Source organism: Prinia subflava, chromosome 7 (assembly GCF_021018805.1).
Source record: "Prinia subflava isolate CZ2003 ecotype Zambia chromosome 7, Cam_Psub_1.2, whole genome shotgun sequence".
Taxonomy (NCBI): domain Eukaryota; kingdom Metazoa; phylum Chordata; class Aves; order Passeriformes; family Cisticolidae; genus Prinia; species Prinia subflava.
In genome coordinates, this window is record NC_086253.1 from 16,479,899 (window position 1) to 16,498,088 (window position 18,190).

The 18,190-nt window shown below is 36.5% G+C and overlaps 1 protein-coding gene and 1 long non-coding RNA gene across 10 annotated transcripts in view; one reads left to right on the forward strand and one right to left on the reverse strand.

Annotated features, from left to right (window-relative positions):
- The window catches only part of KCNIP4 (potassium voltage-gated channel interacting protein 4), a 385,096-nt gene that overhangs the window by 1,628 nt on the left and 365,278 nt on the right, over positions 1–18,190 (reverse strand). For all 9 annotated transcript variants that reach the window (XM_063401706.1, XM_063401698.1, XM_063401700.1 and 6 more), the window contains 5 exons: positions 15,017–15,086; positions 10,871–10,941; positions 4,537–4,644; positions 3,326–3,430; positions 2,680–2,742 (listed from right to left, as the gene is read on the reverse strand). In XM_063401706.1, coding sequence (XP_063257776.1) covers positions 2,680–2,742; positions 3,326–3,430; positions 4,537–4,644; positions 10,871–10,941; positions 15,017–15,086 — 417 coding nt within the window. The remainder of the gene's footprint in view (positions 1–2,679; positions 2,743–3,325; positions 3,431–4,536; positions 4,645–10,870; positions 10,942–15,016; positions 15,087–18,190) is intronic.
- Positions 5–13,339, forward strand: LOC134552765 (uncharacterized). The gene is made up of 3 exons (XR_010080939.1): positions 5–1,867; positions 9,362–9,473; positions 11,744–13,339. It is a non-coding gene; the product is annotated as an uncharacterized LOC134552765 (long non-coding RNA).

The window sequence follows — 18,190 nt, forward strand, 5'->3', positions numbered from 1 at the left end:
AAAAAACAACACAAAACCAGAAATCACACACCATTACAAATGTAGTTGGTGGATACCTATACTGAAATGTGATAGAACATTTTAGTTACTTGTAACTTTCTTTTCAACTTCTTTGGAGAAATGGTTAGCAGAAAAATGTTGTTAATGATCCATGCTTAAATAAGCTTTTCTATATATTAATGAAACCAAAACTGCTCTGTGAGGAATACAATAGCATTATAAGAAAATTAGATCTGTAACATTTCTGAGGTTATCAGTTTATATTCAGGATAACAGAATACACCTAGACAATAAATACTCATGGAATAGTTGTATCAAGTTGTATCAAGTGTGAATCATATAATTGCTAGTCCTGTGCACAGTACACAAGATCCTTTTTGCAATCCTAGGGCTTCTGCTGCACATTTAGGGATGACTAAGAAAAACAGACTGAAGTGTGCACCTTTGCATGAGCCAAAATCAGTTAGTTTGACAAATATCACCACAATGCTCTTCAGCTCCTCGATTCAGATTTTCTGTGTGTTCACACTGAAAGATGGTGACTGCTTCTAAGTGCTACTTCTGCTTTCTGATTGCTTTGCACTAGATAATTTTTTAACAAAATATTCATCTTTTGAGTTCTTTATTATACCAATGCATCACTGTGCTCCAGATTTTATAGTAGGTAACTCTCACCATGGCAGTCAGCAAAAAAAATGTTTTTCTTTGTAAGCTTTACCTTTCAGTGTCTAGAAGAAAGAGTTACTTGCAGCCCATATTTGTTGGCATTTCTGGATCAACAGTTGCTCGTACAATATGTGTAGAATATGTATACATAAACAATATGTATATACAATACAAGAGTATTACATGCTCATTTAGCATTTCCTGGTCTCCACTGTAATGATCCCTCTCTTTAGTACTTTCTTCAGAGGTAATATCACCATCTTAATTTATAATGAATAAAAAGACTGAATCATAGATTATTTTTGGATGTTTCATGAAAGATGTACATCAAAAACCCACTTCTTAAAAAGGTTATCTCAATATTATTCTCCACTACTGATAAGTATGTGAGATTTCTCACATTAATCATCCAGTAACACGTGTTCAGTATCAATTTCCACTTAAATTAGTCACTATTAGTCTAGTGGGTGATTTGCTTTGTAGAAAATGACAAGTCTGAGTAATTAGCTTAATTTATGTTATGCGACATGCACAGTGGGGTTTTTTTATCTGTGATTATGTCATCTGAAGTGATGCTACTGTAAGGAATGATCTATGTGCTATTTTGTACATAAAATAACTTATGGAAGTAACGGTATGTAGTTTCAAAAATACACTATTTAGGCTAATGCTTAAACGTTTTGTATAGCACAGCTACTATATTAAATTACTGAAAGTTAAAATAAACAATCTTTTTCCTCACTGCACTGCTTTGAAGCAATCAATAAACTAGTGAATGTCACTGATGTAAGGTTAACAATTTGATTTAAGTTACTTGTCATATAATTAGTATAAATATTTTTGTATATACATTAGCAACTAAGCTCAGAAAATGTGCAAGCAAGCAACTTGCTCTGAATCAGCAAATTTTTTTGGCACATCCTACCAATTTTATTATATATGTATCATCATGAATGAAACTGTTAGTTTTCTAAAATCAAATCCATATTTCTGAGGATGGCTGTTTCTTTACAGAAGACTTCCAATGCCACTCCCTTAGCAAGTCAAATGAGAAGTGTCTTCACAAGAAAATACAGACTTGTAGTAATATTTAAAACATGATGAGTTGTGTCCTGTGTAGAGCCAGGAATTGGATGATCCTGGTTGGTGACCTCCAACTGAGCATATTCTATGATTCTATGAACCTCTTACCATGCCAAAGGTTAGTCATTCTTATTTTATACTCTGTTTCTTTTTCTTGCAATTTTTAACTGCAAAATTAACAGGATTTCCTTTAATTTATGAAAATGAAACTTATCTTTCCTCATATCATCTACTGGTCTGAGAACAAGCTGGTTTCTGAAGAGCAGAGGAGTGAGAACAGTCTGTAACTCCTGCTTCAGAAGTTCTCCATCCTGGCTCTAGGGCCAGGAGCTGCTTCCAGCAGTTGAAAGAAATTTACAGCCACTTGGGTAGCTAAGGCTTGTGGCTGATAATCACAATCAGTTCACACCCCTGCCTTGAGAAAACTTGTCTGGTGTTAACTCTTGGCATGCTAAACCTTGCAAACTCCTTGCACTCTCTTTATTTAAAGCTTTACTGCTTATAAGCACATCACACCTCACTGAGAAACACCCATGGATGACAAATTTTCAGCCAATATTATTATTGCTATGATTAAAAGCCAGTTGTGACAAAACTGTGTGCCCCAGCATGGGCAGAAGATAGAAATAAATATTTAGCTGAATGTGAAGAAACTTTTTTCTACCAAGTACAAACAACATACTATTAAAGAAAGAAAGGATATTGGCACAGTTGTCTCATAAGCAATGACAGTATATAAGAGCTCTTCTGCAGATTTAGGCCACAAATCTATTTGCACTGTACAGTGTTTCTGTGTAAGAGGTACTCTAACTTGGGAGAATGCTGTCTCTGGTATTAAGATCATCCTCATTGGTACTCCAGAAATCTGTAAAGAGCTATGACAGAAATATCCAACAAATACACATTCACTATTTAACACTGAATACTTACTTTCTGGCAGCTCTCAATGAATTCGTCTATGGTAACTACTCCATCTTTGTTCTTGTCCATTTTCTGTATTAAAAAAACAAAAACCAAAAACAAAACACTATGGGAATTGGGTTTGTGTGGCCAAGCTTCGGCAGCAGGAGGTCTACAGTGAGAAGCTGGCAGAAGCTTCCCCTGTGTGCAGCAGAGCCAATGCCAGCCAGCTCCAGAGCTCCAGGACCTGCTGCTGGCCAAGGCTGAGCCCATCAGCAATGAGACCCTCCTCAACCCTCTGACAGATTTTCCCTCCTCTGTTCAGTTGAGGGGGGAAGTGAGAGAGAGGCTTTAGTGAGTGCCTGGCATCCAGACCGGGTCAACCCACTACAGTATGTTTCTCTACCCAAATTCCTGTGTAAAACAAGTTCTTTTCATTATTCATTTCAGTTATATGTCAGCCTAGGAACAACCAGTCCAAAAGTCACAGTTAGTGGACTATGCTTAAAGAGCTTGTTGTTGAAAAAACAGGGTGTAATGAGTAGATCTGGGAAACTTGGGATGGAACCATAGACTAGAAAGGATCACAGAATTGGAAGGCTATTTTATAACAATGGAAATCTTTCTCTACCTGCTCAGAGAGCAGTCTTTTTTGCTTCCATGTTACCCAGCCTACCTGGAAGAATGTTTCCACATGTTGCCTAGGTGCATCTTCTTTGAGAACAGGGTAGGTGCATTTTCCCATCATGTCGTATATTGCTTTCATGATATCAAGCATTTCCTGAAGAGGAAAAATATTATGTTTCTGCAATATAATGTGCATTGTGCAGACACTGCTTTTACTCAAAACATAAATATTTTTTAGGATTTGCATTTTAGAATAAAATCTTGGAATTCGCCTTCCCACCTCCCCCCAACAGCTTCACAAGAAGGAACTACTTAATTCCTAGAAATTCTAGCATCTGGTTTCAGCTTTCATAGATGTATGATTTCAATTTTGAATGATTTATAATATGTGCAAGTTCACGGATTGTGGGAAGAATCTACCAATGTCTTATGAATAAAAATAAAAAGGAAAAGAAGTTCTGTAACAGGGAGTAAATAGCCAAAGCACATCAGGTTCTTCCAACTTACTTTCCCTAAAGATAATAAAAACACCCATGCACATGCCTATACTTATGCAGAGTTCTCCTTTTATAACAAAATCTCTGGATTTTATTCAGTGGCTTGTGAAATTTTTAATAATTATAAAAACAAGCCATCTGTAGTATGCTAAGAAGTTATTCTATGGGTTACTCTTTTACAATGATCTTGAAGTGTTTTCTAAAAGTGTAAACTTATAAGTGTAATTTTTATATTTGCATAAATCCCACTTAAAAAAACTCTCCATATATTTTGATGAAAGCACTCATTTAGTCCCATTTTTTAAGTATCTGTTTGAATCCTTGCAGACTAAAAGATGTAGGAATCTTTCTTTATAAATTCTGTTTCAAGTAAAAATTATTAGAAGTGGATTTATAAAATAAATTAAAATAATTGCCCACATAATTATTTCATTTTTGTCCAAATATCCTACCAATTTCTTCTAGGGACCATATGGCCAAATACATGGGCATAAGTTGAAGCCAACTATTTCTGCACCTACTATGTTCAGAAACATAATTTCTGAAGAATTCTGAACTTTTACAATTTCTGTAAAGATTTTCCCTTTTCAATGTTCATATATGCCTTTAAAATGAGACAATTACTTTAATTTTGGCATGTCTAACTTCATAATATCTCATAACTTGTTAACACAGTTCAATTTGACAACGAAACCATTCTCTGAATGCAGGACTTAGCTAACAAGCTTTACTTTCAGTGACTACAGTAAGAAGTAGACCTTACCTCTTTAGTTATATATCCATCCTTATTTATATCATACAAATTGAAAGCCCAGTTCAGTTTCTCCTGTACTGTCCCTCGGAGTAAAATTGAGAGACCCATAACAAAATCCTAAATAGACAAAAGGTCTTGGTCAGTTTGGAAATGCACAGTTTTTCTCAAACACTGAGAAATCCAGAATAATGCATTTGTCAGAAGTATGAAAAAATGTGTGGTTTCAAATTTTTTTTGCTTCACTGTGAGTGCTGATGATTGCTGGATTAACAGTCTAGGCACCATTTGCTACACTCTTAATCAATAAGTAAATTGAGCGATTTTCTATAAAGTAAACCATAATTTTTCATTAGTGGTTGTGTGTAAGCAGCTCCTGCTTAAGTAAATACCAGGAAAAAGCCATCCCCATGGTTTAATGGTCCAAGAAAAGCTTAAGTGGTAGTTAGATTAATCTAAGCACGGGAGACCAGTTTGGGGAGAACTCTGTACTAAGGAACATTAAATTCTTGTTAAATCTGTACCTTGTTAAAGTGGAATATGTGGTTCCCAGATCTCTTAGATCAACCTGCTGCAGTCAATATTTCAAACTTCAGGTATGATACTGCACACCTCAATTCCTATTACTTTTATTGGAAGTATGATAGGGAATAATAAATATATTACATGTCCATGTACCATCTTAATGTTTTTGTGACACACCAATGCTCTATTGCTGCAGAGCTATTCCACAGAAATAAATCAGGAGGCTCTTGAGATTATTTACATATAGCTTTTGATTATACATTTTTGTTTCATAATAAATACTCTTTTGACAGCACAAACCTAATTTACATTTAGTGAGAATCTTCCAGATTGTAGAAAATATCTCCCATCACATCTCTTCGGTATTTCTTAGCATGTTAATATTTTGTAAACAATAGCTTTTTTCCCTAGCCATCTCCTCCACCTCTTTTTATTTGATAAGCATATGAACCCATAAATATGTGAAATTGTCTTCATACTAGGTTGAGCAGAATATGGCAAGTGTGTATATTTAAATGTGCCTTTCTACACTGGTGGCAATGACATACAGGAAGTTCTAAAGTAACATTAAAGTAGAGACAATAAAAGCCAAAATCTTTCTTATTTGCACCAGCAAGGTTTTGCATTCTGCCTAACACAGGAACAATGGAAAGACTACACTGAGGTTAGACTCAAATTTAAAAGGTCTGGTGTACCACAAAGTCCAATAAATATACCTGATGCACTGAAGTATACACAGATATCATAAACTCAGGTGGTCTAGCAGGCACAGGACAGCTCTTCTGACAGCTTCAGTCTTTTTAACAATTCAATTGGCATGCGCTGGGTTTTCTTATTCTGACACAAATTTCTGTCTTATTGGTGTATGTGCCCCTTGGGTAAATGGATACATGAGTCTTGAAAAAGTTTTGCTCATCTTGTCTACATCTCAATGACTAATTGAGGGTCACAGGGTTAAATCTCCAAACAGTTCTTTAACAATATACTATTAAACATTAAAATGTTCAAGAAATTCCTAACAGATTTGATCACATTACAGCATTAGCAATTAACCTTTTTAATTCAGTACCATGTCTTCAAATCTTATCTGACAATTTTACATTCTTGATGTAGCTTCTCCCTAAGTCTTTTGGGAAGGTCCCCAGTTGCATTGTTTTCTTAGATTATATGTAAGAATTGTGAACTTATTTTCGTTTTATCACAGCGACATTTTTTGAATTTATTTTATCTAAAATACATCCATTTTCCTTCCTTTGTTTGGTTCTCTTTGTTCCTTTCTGTGATGCACCACTTGTGTTAGCTGGCTTCCTGGAATCATTTCTACCCCCATTTCCACGGCTACCTTTCTATTATCAATTTTAAAAATAAACCCCTTGACTTTACGTTGTTTTTCATAGGGTTGGGTGTTCTTAAAAAGCAGAGACAACTCAAAAACCTTCCAGGTATATGCTCTAAACCTTGCAGCAGTGAGTCATCTCCTTCCATACTGCATCAACATGTTTTGGGATCACACATAGTTCAGGTGCATTGCCTTTGTCTGAGTGTTGTGCAGAAGTCATCTCGGGAACAACAGAAAGGATTTATGGTAAAAAGTTGTGATGAGCTGGATAAGGACCAGCTAGGATGGGATGTCTTTTCTATGTACTTACTTTCAGGCAACTGAAGAACACAGAACATACAGAAATTAAGCATCTGATTCAATGGATATAGGCCAAATCCACAGGGTGTTTTGGGCTATAGTCTTGAAAATGCTCTGCATGGTGGAAGGCAATGTGTGTGTCAGGGGCAGTGCAGCCATTCTAGCTGTTGAACAAATAATCCAGTGCAGAAAGCCACAGTAAAACAGCAGGGCAGAGGGAAGCAGCTTAAACTCAGGGAGCAGCTGCCCATCTTTATGCATGTCACCAACAACTCAGTGATGCACAGATCCAGCACACCATTTAGCAAAGAGCATGAATACGAGTCCCCATTGCAGTATTAGAGCACCCAGATGTTGTTTTCCATCCTGGTTTAGACATCTTACTTCTAGGGAGAGAGGAATTCTATTTCTAGAGCCTGTTTCTTTTTTAAGGAGATTTCAGCACACTCATACATACATCCTCTGAGGATGCTGTCCCTGCCCACTGGGAGGGATGGTCCTGCTCAGCTGAGCCTGATGGGGAGAGGTGCATCTGATCTAGGGTGGCAAAGGAGCCTAAAACAGGAAGTCTGGGCTGAGGCACAACTCTAGCTTGGGTCTTTCTTCAGTCTGTGACAGTGAAGTTAGAAACAAAAGTCTCTGCCTTGATACTTGCCTTTACTGCTTTCCTCAGCTTCCTGCTTGTAACTTGCCAGTTTCCTGCAGAGCATGCTAATACGTGTTAAGACCTCCTTCAGTGCCTAATTTTGATTCTTCACAAAAGGGAGGTGTCTCTCTGAAGGGTTGCAAAATGCAGCATCACTGCACCTGCACCAGAGCCTCTGTGTACTCAGAGCCTGCTGATATTTCTGTTCTGCATAGAGAAGGTCTGGTTGTCATCTAGGATGAGCTTGTATTTGTGGGGTTTTTTTCAGCAGTGATTAATTATCTCCTAGCAAGGTTGTTGATGACTTTCTGATTGCTTTATCTCTCAGTAAATCTTTAGGGATAATTAGTTCATTAATAAATTAATTAACACACTAATTAGTGTGCTGTCTCAAATCCATAGGAAAGCTTAAAACTATTCCACCTGGTCATGTGTTCCTTTATGTTTTTTCAAGGCCAGAAATAGGTAGGCAGGAACCTTAGTCGATTTTTAAATTTAATTTTTGGGATTTTGAAAAGGAATGAAGTGATGTCACAGAAGTGGTGGAGCCCTGGTGTATGTAAAACAAAGGTCTCTGTGGAAGAGAGTTAGCATGCTTGCTAATTTATTAACCAGTATAAGTTTGGTTTTGATTAAATATGACAGAAATTTTTAAACATCTCCATTGTGTTTGGGCACAGCACTGAATGACTTTCAGCAAGGTCACATTTAGAATAACCTTAATCTGCATCTACAACAAATGAAGGATACTGATTTGGATATCTGCATGTGTGTGCAATGAGCTTTACCTTTGACAATATTATAACTGAAGTGAATAAGCTCCATTTTTCTAACTGTGTAAATAGCTTTGAGGCCAGATCTTCATTTTTACTCAGTGACAATATACATGCAGCAAATGAAAACTTTGCTTTTATATCTATCTCTGTCTAATGGAAAAAAGAATTTCACTAACATGCCCAAAGAGCCCTCAAATAGCTGGGTCACTGGGTCTTCAGAAACTCTGTCATATTAAAGCAAAACTAGTTCACAAAACTAATGAAATAAACTAGTCTCAAAATTAATACAGTCATGGGATAAGGAGAGATAAATTCAAGCTCCTAATTTTATAACTTTGGTTTTTATGCTACATAAATCCTTCACTTAGAGATGCTGGCTCGTACCAAAGAGCACGTAGGTTTAGGGATGACAAAACTCTTAAGGACACAGCAATCTCACCAAACAATCTCACCAAGAAATGTCAATTGAGGTGTGCATTTAAGCTGTGCTCAGATCTAACATTTCATTGTTAATGGTGGAAAATTTGAGGAAAAAAGAGCAAAAAGCTAAAGGAAATTCTCTCTTTTTACCTGCAACTCCAGCTGCCACTGCTTCATGGGAAATTCCAAGTCCAACACACACACAAAAAAAGCCATTCTTATCAACAAAAGAATTTTGCTGCCATTTCTGATTTTGATAATCTTTTTTTACACAGAAGATAGCCAGAGTGTTTTCATCACAGGTAATTATATTAAATTGTATTTACTCCTACACTTCGATATACAAAGTACTTTGGAAAGAATGATTATTATTTTTTTCTCCAAACTTTTAAATAAATCCCTCTCTACCTTTTGAGTTGTTTACTTTTGTTGTTTTATAATGGAAATTAGAAAACTAGTAAAGACTGGAATAGAAAGAAAATGGCATAGCTGCACCTAGGATTAAAGGGAGCAGGACAAAAATGAGATGACTGTATTTTGCACATTTCACAATATTTCTTTCACATTTTGCAGCTATTTTCATGTGATTAGAAAAAAAACTTCATACATTTTAACTTGAAAAGGATGCTTTTAGAATAGCTATCATACAGTTTGTAAGTATAATGTTGCTACAAGGACACAGAAGCAATAGTCTTTTGATAGCAGTAGAGTTATGCTGGATTCAAAATTAGTGAAAATAATATGAAAGTCTGGATCACTCATTGCTGCCTTGATACTGAAAAAAAGTTCAGCACCTCTGCTTTTATTTTCCTTATTTATTTTATTCAACAGCCTTTTTTCATGCACAAACCTGCACTCGGAGATAACCAAAGGGCTCCAAATCAAGGGCATTTCTTAAGACTTTCTGTCTGAAATTCAGATGTCAACAAATTGACCAGAAAAGGTACAAAAGCTTTTTTCGTTCCCATTCTTTTTAATGACAACTGCAGTAATACTTCTCAACTACTCATTCTAAAAATAATTTTTCTCAATGTGCCTGCTGTTGCTTAACTGAAAGAGGGGAAGTTTAGGTTAGATATACAAAAGAAATTCTTTACTGGGAGGGTGGTGAGGCACTGGCACAGGTTGCCCAGAGAAGCTGGGGATGCCCCATCCCTGAAAGTGCTCAGGGCAAGGTTGGATGAAGAAATTTGTTCTACTGGGAGATGTCCCTATCCATGGCAAGGGGTTTGGAACTGGGTAATCTTTAAGATCCTTTGCAATCCAAACCATTCAATGATTCTGTGATTTGACTAGAAGAATCCTTGCATATTTAGGCTATGTACAGAAGACATGAATTAATCCTCCATTCCTGCTCCTAGTTTCAAATAGATTCCACTAACTTCATCTGCCTGGAAAAAGGTAGACAGGCTTCATGGGTTTTTTTAAATAAATGCAATAATGATTAAAAAAATTATCAGATTATAGTCTTAGTTTAGGGTATAGATTTCTGATCACAGTGCACCTGATTGGCAAGTCTTCTTCCTATTACATCAATTCATTTATTTAATTAAAAAAAATCTGTATGACCTCACAACATCATTCACTAAAATAAATCATAAAAGCATAACCAGGACATTTCAATAAATTTGAAGTGGGTGTATTTATCACAATCCAATCAAAAGTTGTGAAGAAATAATTAGTTCATTATAATCAAAACCAAAGAAAACATGAAAAAAGAAACATATCCTTTTGCAAATGACTTTTTCTTTAATTCTATAGCTTAAAATATTATCTCCTTTGCAGTATTTTGTACAGCCTGTTCTCATCTACAGTATAGCAGTAAGGTCCCTTTTTTCCATATTATATTTTGTGGATGACATCAGCCTTACTAGGGAAAGGCAGAACCGGGAAAAAAATTAGGCAGTTAAATGGAGGAAGAATGAATTTCCAGTTCTTGTGCTTTTAAAAACATTTGCTTTAAAGCCTTTATCTAGAACCTTCTGGAAACTAAGTATGAAAAATCCAATTTTGGCTGAGTCATCCCCATAACATTTGTTGTAGTTCAGAGACCTCATCTTGCAAAGGCAGAGATGAAGTATTTTAGGTAACTTGTGTATAAATTGTGTTACCTTTTAAATTGACAGATTTTTAAAAATATTATGTAGTAGCACAGTCTGAGTTACCATTACAGAATATAAAAATGTAAAGTGATGACTTTTGTTATTACATTGGAAAAACTTGAAACTTGAGCCACATAAGCTAAATTTTCCCAAATGTGAGCCAGCCACCACACTGGACTTCATTACAAGGAATGGCAAAGTATTCCATTTTATAGAAATAATCAATGGTATCACTTACCTCAAAACTTACAGATCCATTGTGATCAGTGTCAAATGCATTAAACAGAAAATGTGCATATGTTGTGGAATCTAAAATTTAAAGTAGAAAAAAAAAATCACAGTAAGCACATCTTATTTAATAAAATTTAAGTCTATTAAAACTATCTGATACCAAGATATATTTTGATGCCAACATTTCATAGTAAGACTAGACTTTAAATGAAATTTAAACTTGCTTTTTGGCAGGAGAGGAGGGATAAGTTATAAGTTCATGAATGTGGATAGCAACACTGCCAGAAATGAAAAATTCTGTTCTAGAATATCTCTATTCATTTTTATTCTTGTGTTTGCTAATCAGTGATACCTGAGCAAATAGCAAAGATGACATATTGCTGTTCTCTGAAACAACCAGTTTTCCCAGGAACACTGGCTGTGACAGTGCTCTCTCCTGTGCTCACAAGGAAGAACGTGTCCATTTGTTCCCGCTAAAGAGGGAAGCAGACACCGCCCTCACCGCATCCCCCGTGCTGGTTTTGCTCTGGACACAGACCTGCTGCCAGGTTGAACTGACCCTGTCAGAAAGCTGCTGCTGCTATCAGGTTCCATGCTCACCACAGGTGAGAGAAAATCCTCTCCTGAGGAGCAGATTCTTAAAGCTGCTGCTGAATTCCCATGATCGTGGCATTAGGGCTTGGAAAAATTGGCTGTGGCTCACTAAATGGTCAATAAGACTCTGAAAGATGACCTTAAACAAATGATCCCTTCACTATTTGCATACTTTCCAAACCTCCTCCCCAGTGCATATTGACTCATTTCAGAAACACGAGACAGCATGAATATAAATCTGTCAAGACTGTAGCTTGTGTAAAGATCCATCTTTCTATTTCCACAGGATGCCTTCTGAAAGGCACAGCCTGCTCCAGGGGGAGAGGGAGAGAGCACTTACCCAGAGACTGCCCTGTGGATGTGAGGCAGAAGCTGCTGGGGCTAAGGGAAGTCCTCAGTGTTTTTCCCTCCCTCAAAATCATGCAAATTAATGAAGGATGAGGGTTTGTTTACTTTTAATACTCACTTTTTCCCTTCCCACTTCATATGTTTACATTAATTTTAGGCTAATTAACATTAACCTCACAAATTATTAATAAAGGGCAAGGTGTTATGAAATCAGTGTCCCCTTTGCAGAACAAACTTTTCCCTCTCATGGAAAAACCTGATCAATGATGAAATGTCATTTTCTGATTTCTTGGCACTAAACCATTTTACCTTTTATATCAATCCTGCAAAGCTTTATTTTTCGCAGGCCAAAATACTGTTTGGTATTAAACTGAGCAATAGTCTTGGGACACTCAGCTGAAATGCCACCTTGACTCTGAGGAAACAAACATAGCAAAAAACTCAGAGCTTTGTGCTTCACAGATTCAAACCTGATATTTGTAAGAAAATTCTCTAGTCTTACTTCCATATGTTTATTTTATGTGATGTGAAATAATCAAAACAAGAAAAAACTGCAATTTTAAAACCCATCTACTGACACATTTTCAGAGAATTAAATCCCCACCACCACTATTTGAGAGAGTCATTCATTCCTCCTCGTATCCAGTAACTACTGTAATTGGTTAAGCACAGCATGGCAGATACATTCACACATTTTAGCTGAAAAATGTAAATTTGTTGACTACAGTTTATATTTAGCATTTTAATAGTCATATTTTCTATAATCTGCTGAGACTCATGTTGTGCAACAGAATATACTATGCAAATCATCTTCAGGGAAAATACATGTTATAGAGGTATAACTACTGTAAAAGGAATTTTAAATGCCTTCCTATTCTCTTGGCACCCATTTCTTAAAAACATCTGAAATATTCCTGGTTATTTTCTGTAGATATACAGAAAACACAAAGGTATTTTAATTTTGTTGCCCATACATGATACAATATACTACTCTTTTTTGTATGATAGTATATGAAAAAAAAAGTCCATAGCTGAAAAATACTTTTTTCTGGTAATCCCTCTGAAAAAAAAATCAAAGGCCTTTTTCAGTTATTTTCTCAATCAGTTCTGGGCTGAAATTTTGCCTTCAAAACAACAGCAGGATGAGGCACGATAGTCTTTTAATTAGAGCTATTTAGTCTAATTTCCCCCTTCCCCCCCTAAATCTTGAACATCATTCATTTTAGACAAAATCTTAACTTTTTAAATTAAATACTATTTCTTTCCAAAGATCTGATACCATAACTAGTAGGCTAATTTTCTATTTTAACAGGTTGAGATAGGAACAGCTGTTAAATCAGAATTCCCTTGAAAAACACCATCAAAGCATTTTAAATGTCAGAGGCAAAAAATTATAATCATTACACATGTAAGAATATGACTTATCAAATTAGAAGCATGATTTATTTTGTTCAGGAGTGGTGGAGTGCAATAATTATTCAGTGTTTGGAATCTTATCCATGACCTGCTTAATATATTAAAATATATTGCTTTTTCTGCAATCCAGTGTCATTTCGTTTCCTTTGTTACTCTTGTGGCACCTTGTCCTATTTGTAATCCTCCTGTACCTTGTCCTGGACACTCTTGGAAGTTTCTTGAGAAAGTGACTTGCTGGATTAAAATCTTATAGACATAATTCTGTTGCTCAGATATGAATTGTCAAAATGATACATCATGTTGTGCCTGATTTTTCATCACACAGACAATTGAGGCACAGATCTGTGTTTTAATTTGGGGAAAACTTTCAAGATTCTTTCTTCCTCTTTAATACTTAAATTTAAAGGCCTCAGCTGGACACATTATTTTGAAAAGACATTCAAAGATTTTAGAACTCAGACTGGTTTCTTAACTAGACATTCCACTGCAGTTCTCACCTCCTCCTCCAAAGGATGCCACTGCCCTAAATGCCAGAGGAGGAGCAGAAGGATCAGTATTAACACCAGGAATAGGGGTAGAAATTAGACACTCCTTGATATATCCATTTTAATTATGTTAATAGTTTTTCTTCTCTGTAACAACTAGATTTGGACTAATAAAGATTAGTCTTTTAAGATTACATTTACTCTCACAATATCTTTTGACTTCACTTTTAGGACAAGTGTGCATTCTCTTTGCCCATAAAAAAATTCTGGGTGTAACAACAGGAAATATGATTTTTTTTTTTAATAAGTATAGTAAAGGTGTAGTAAATCACATAGAATTATTTTCACTACCCAAGGGTAACTACAAAATATAATATTTCAAATTGTAATTGTTAGCTTAGTCTAAAAGTTTACTAAGAGAAAGTAGGCAGGTCAACCCTTCTAGCCTTTTGTTCCTTTCTATTGAGTGGGCCTAATTCTTAATGATTTCAGAGATGGGAATCTGCACTGAATGCTGCTCTTTACCTTCTAGGTCTTTATTCAAAGTAAAACTAATGGGGACATATTTTGTTCCTACCAATTAACGTGAGTTTTAAAATGAAAAATGAAAAGAAAGATTTCTGAGCAGTCCCAGAGAAGTACACAAATCTCAAGAGCTCAGGGAAAAACTGAGAAGTGGGATTGAAGGGTTGTAGGAGAATATGAAGAGGGCAACTGAATAGGAAATGTGAGGGGAAGAAATGAGAGGAAAAATATTCAAATTGAAGAAAATCTGAGGTTCGTGGTAAAAAAAAGAACTGTTACACATTTTTCTGTTACCTTCATTGCACTGAAAGATAATGGAAATAAAAAATAACAAAACTCCTGGAAATCAATTAATTGAAATCAAGGTTAGCATTTAAGAAGAGAAACACCATAGAATTAAAGGGGAGTTCTGCTACTGATATGAGAGGGTACCTGCAGTGCCTCCTACAGTCCTCCTACTGTGAAAGGCTTTTTTTGAAAAGAAGAGAATGGGCGACAATTTTTAGAAAGCTTAAAGAAAAATAACCTACTCAGAGAAACTTGTTTTTCAGTGGTACCCAAGCACGGGTAGTATCTTTACAACAGAAGACTGACTTTATGCAGATATCATTGCATGTCATGCAGAAATATAAACTTAAAAATGTGTCCAACAATCAGGGAAGTACCCCATGAGTTCAGACAGAGCTTGAGGCAACAATCTGATTAATTTGAACAAGAGGCTCTTCTGCCAGACTTAGGAACTCACAGACATACTGCAGCACTAATTATATCTGCCAAGTACTTACCTCCCTGTGGAAAGAACTGAGAGTAAATCTCTTTGAAGGTTTCTTCATTGACAACACCACTGGGGCATTCCTGGAAAAAAGCAAATGACAAGGAATGAATACCATCCAATCTGGTCCACTCAGCTCTCGTGTTCATGAGGCCATCCACAACGTGTGTGACTGACAGTCTAAAATGGGTGACTTTGCACCTTCAACCAACTATTAATGCACGCTATCACACTGGAGTATCTTCCTAAAGATTTCCCAAGAGACAAAAATGCCTTCTGTGCCATTTGGGACCTGAGTGACACAGGTGAGTGTGCTGCAGCGAGCGGAGCTGCCGCGGTGTCCCCCGTGGGCCGTCAGCGCTCGCTCCCTCCGCTGCACCCTGCCCTTGGAAATGGAAATCAGGCAGGAATGTACACACCTAGGTGTTACTGACAGAACATGCAGGCATATTCTACTGGAAGAGCTCTACTGGTGAATTCAAAGGACCCTGCCACTGAAGATCCTATTCAAACCTTGCAGATCCTTTTGCCTCTTTCTCTTTCATAAACTGAAATATGCAACACAGAATAAGTAGCAAGTTTCTGAATAGAGTGACTACAAAGGAAATGGAAGAGGAGAATAAAGATGGTTAAAGCTATGACATTACAAAAACAACTTATGCAAAGAGGTGGGAAAAGCAGAAGGAATGCTGCAATAGTTTTCTAAGCATAAATATCCAACACCAGAGAGCTGGTTTCTAGTCCTGATTTTACCAGACTGAGCAGATGACTTTGGGCAATGTGCTTCATTCCTTTTTTTGTCTTAATTCTTCTTTAACTCAAAAAGGGGGGTAAAAAGCCAGTTATGCTCTTTAAAAAAAAAGGATTTTTAGAAACATAGGAAAAAAAGAAAATGCAAATTAAGCTTTAAGGTTCATACATTTATTTTTGACTATTATCATGCTATTTGGACTGAGGACTCAAACATATGTCCTCCTAGTCCTAAACTCAGGAAACTTAATAGCTTGAAATGGAGATCAAGAATAGTGAAACATCTTTTACCAGTGTAATAACAACATTTCCTGTAAGAACAAATACTATTCTAATTAGATCAAATAAGTACCACTGAGATATTCATGTTCTGGCACCCTCTGCTAAGAAATAGTGTAAACTCTAATTGAGAGACAAATGCACTGTCTGAAAAATGCATGTCAGATCTTTAGGTGTAGGATTATTATGATTTTATGTCACTTATCCTTAGCTAAATCAGCTTTTCATCATAACTAAGCATATGCAAACATACAGCAAGGAAGAATTCTGTTTGGTGAAAACCAGAAACAAACAGCTGTGTCAGAGATACACACACAAAATTATTTGTCCCTGGGCACAGAGGCTGTCACTGGTGCAGGCAGAAACAGAGCTCAGGTCTCTGTAAAATGAGATTAATTCTGACTGCTGGGCCACATTGCCTTAGGAGCCAAAGCCTTTGGGGAATGGGAAGAACAGTGAAATGAACCTCTACCCTTCACTAGGTAAGGAGCAATCCATAACTGGGGAGGCATCTCCCTGTCTGGCACATCTCTGGGTATGAGGGCATTCTAAAACATCTCTCTCTCTTACCAGCTTTCCAAAAAGACTGTAGTCAGACAGGCAGCTGGCTCTATGGTTTCTAGCAGGTTTACAAGCAATAGGACAAGAGGAAATGGCCTCAAGCTGCCCCAGGGGAGGTTCAGATTGGATGTTAGGGAAAATTTCTTCACAGAAAGGCTTATCAAGCATTGGAACAGGCTGCCCAGGGAAGTGGCTGACTCACCATCCCTGAAGATATCTAAAAGCCTGTAGGTGTGGCACTTGGGGACGTGGTTTAGTTGTGGATTTGTCAGGGCTGGGTTAATGGTTGGACTTGATGACCTCAGACATCTTTTTCAACCTTGATGATTCCATGATGTTATGATTCTACTACGCTGCTTGTCTTTGGGAAGCCTTCTGAAGTTGTATAAGGCCATGCAAAAGAGCAGTATTTTTGCTTGGCTTCAAAGCATAATAAAGAAAACCAGTGAATTCTTCAGATACTCATTGAAATAATATAGTTATTCAATATAGAAAATGTAACAAAAGTATTTTACAACCTCCTCTTCCAAGCAGATAATGGTATATGATCTATGTCATCCCGAGACCTGGAGGAGGAATAATAAACAGCCTTTTCTTTGAAACCGATGTGTGAAAAAACAATGCAGCAATTTGAAATTTGCATTTCCTTTTAGAAAAAGAAGCAGTGGCTATTTTCTGTTCTTCAGGTATTTTTTTTTCAGACAAGAAAAAGTAGAGCTAGGCACATTTTGAAGGAATTAAAGAGAAAACCTGTAATTTTGAATTTGTACAGGTCAGATGTTGCTTTTTTTTTTCCTGAGAAGTTAAATAAGTAATGAATGACAAAATGCACATTTAAGTTCATCTAACTCTGTGGCTTATTAACATGTAAAACTATTTTTTCCCTTTTCCTTGGCTGACAAAGACATTCAAACTATACTCATTTTGCAAAGGATGCTCTCCCCTTTTTTACAGAAAATGCCAGCACCTCCAACTCTGTCAGTCCTTAGTCTGAAGCTCTGAAGTCTGAGTCCCATTTCCTGACTGCATTTAAATGTTGTGATGTTAGAGGATAATTAAGGATACTCTGCCAAATTCTATACAATTTATTATTTGTCAGTTCAAAATAAGCTGGCAGCCTTTGTTATTAGAGAAATATATGATCTACATACCTTCTTTAAAGGCAGTCCTTTTTTTTTCTGTCACTTAAGCTCTGGTTTCACCGTCTGAAAGAATCATTGCTTGAAAAGGCAACCTACTTTCAGAGAACTATATATTAGCAGAGCCAGGAATGACATTTTGAGTTTCTCTAGCTTGTCCCTCTGTAGTTTCCTCTCTTCTCTGCCACAGCATTGCCAGTAACACTTTACCTTTTCCATCCTTGAAGATCTGTAGGAGTGGTGTCTTAAGGACATTCATTAAAAATCTGAGATGCTGGCCAACTACATTTATCAGAAATATCAGCTCAAACTTTTCTTTCTTTAGCAGGCATCTTTCCTCTGGGATTCTACATGACAGGGAACCCTTCTGATCTTGAATAATATATGTGGCCAACATGATTTACCTCCGTGACTGTACTTTTCTTGACTCATAAATCTGGCTTTATTGTGTTTATCAG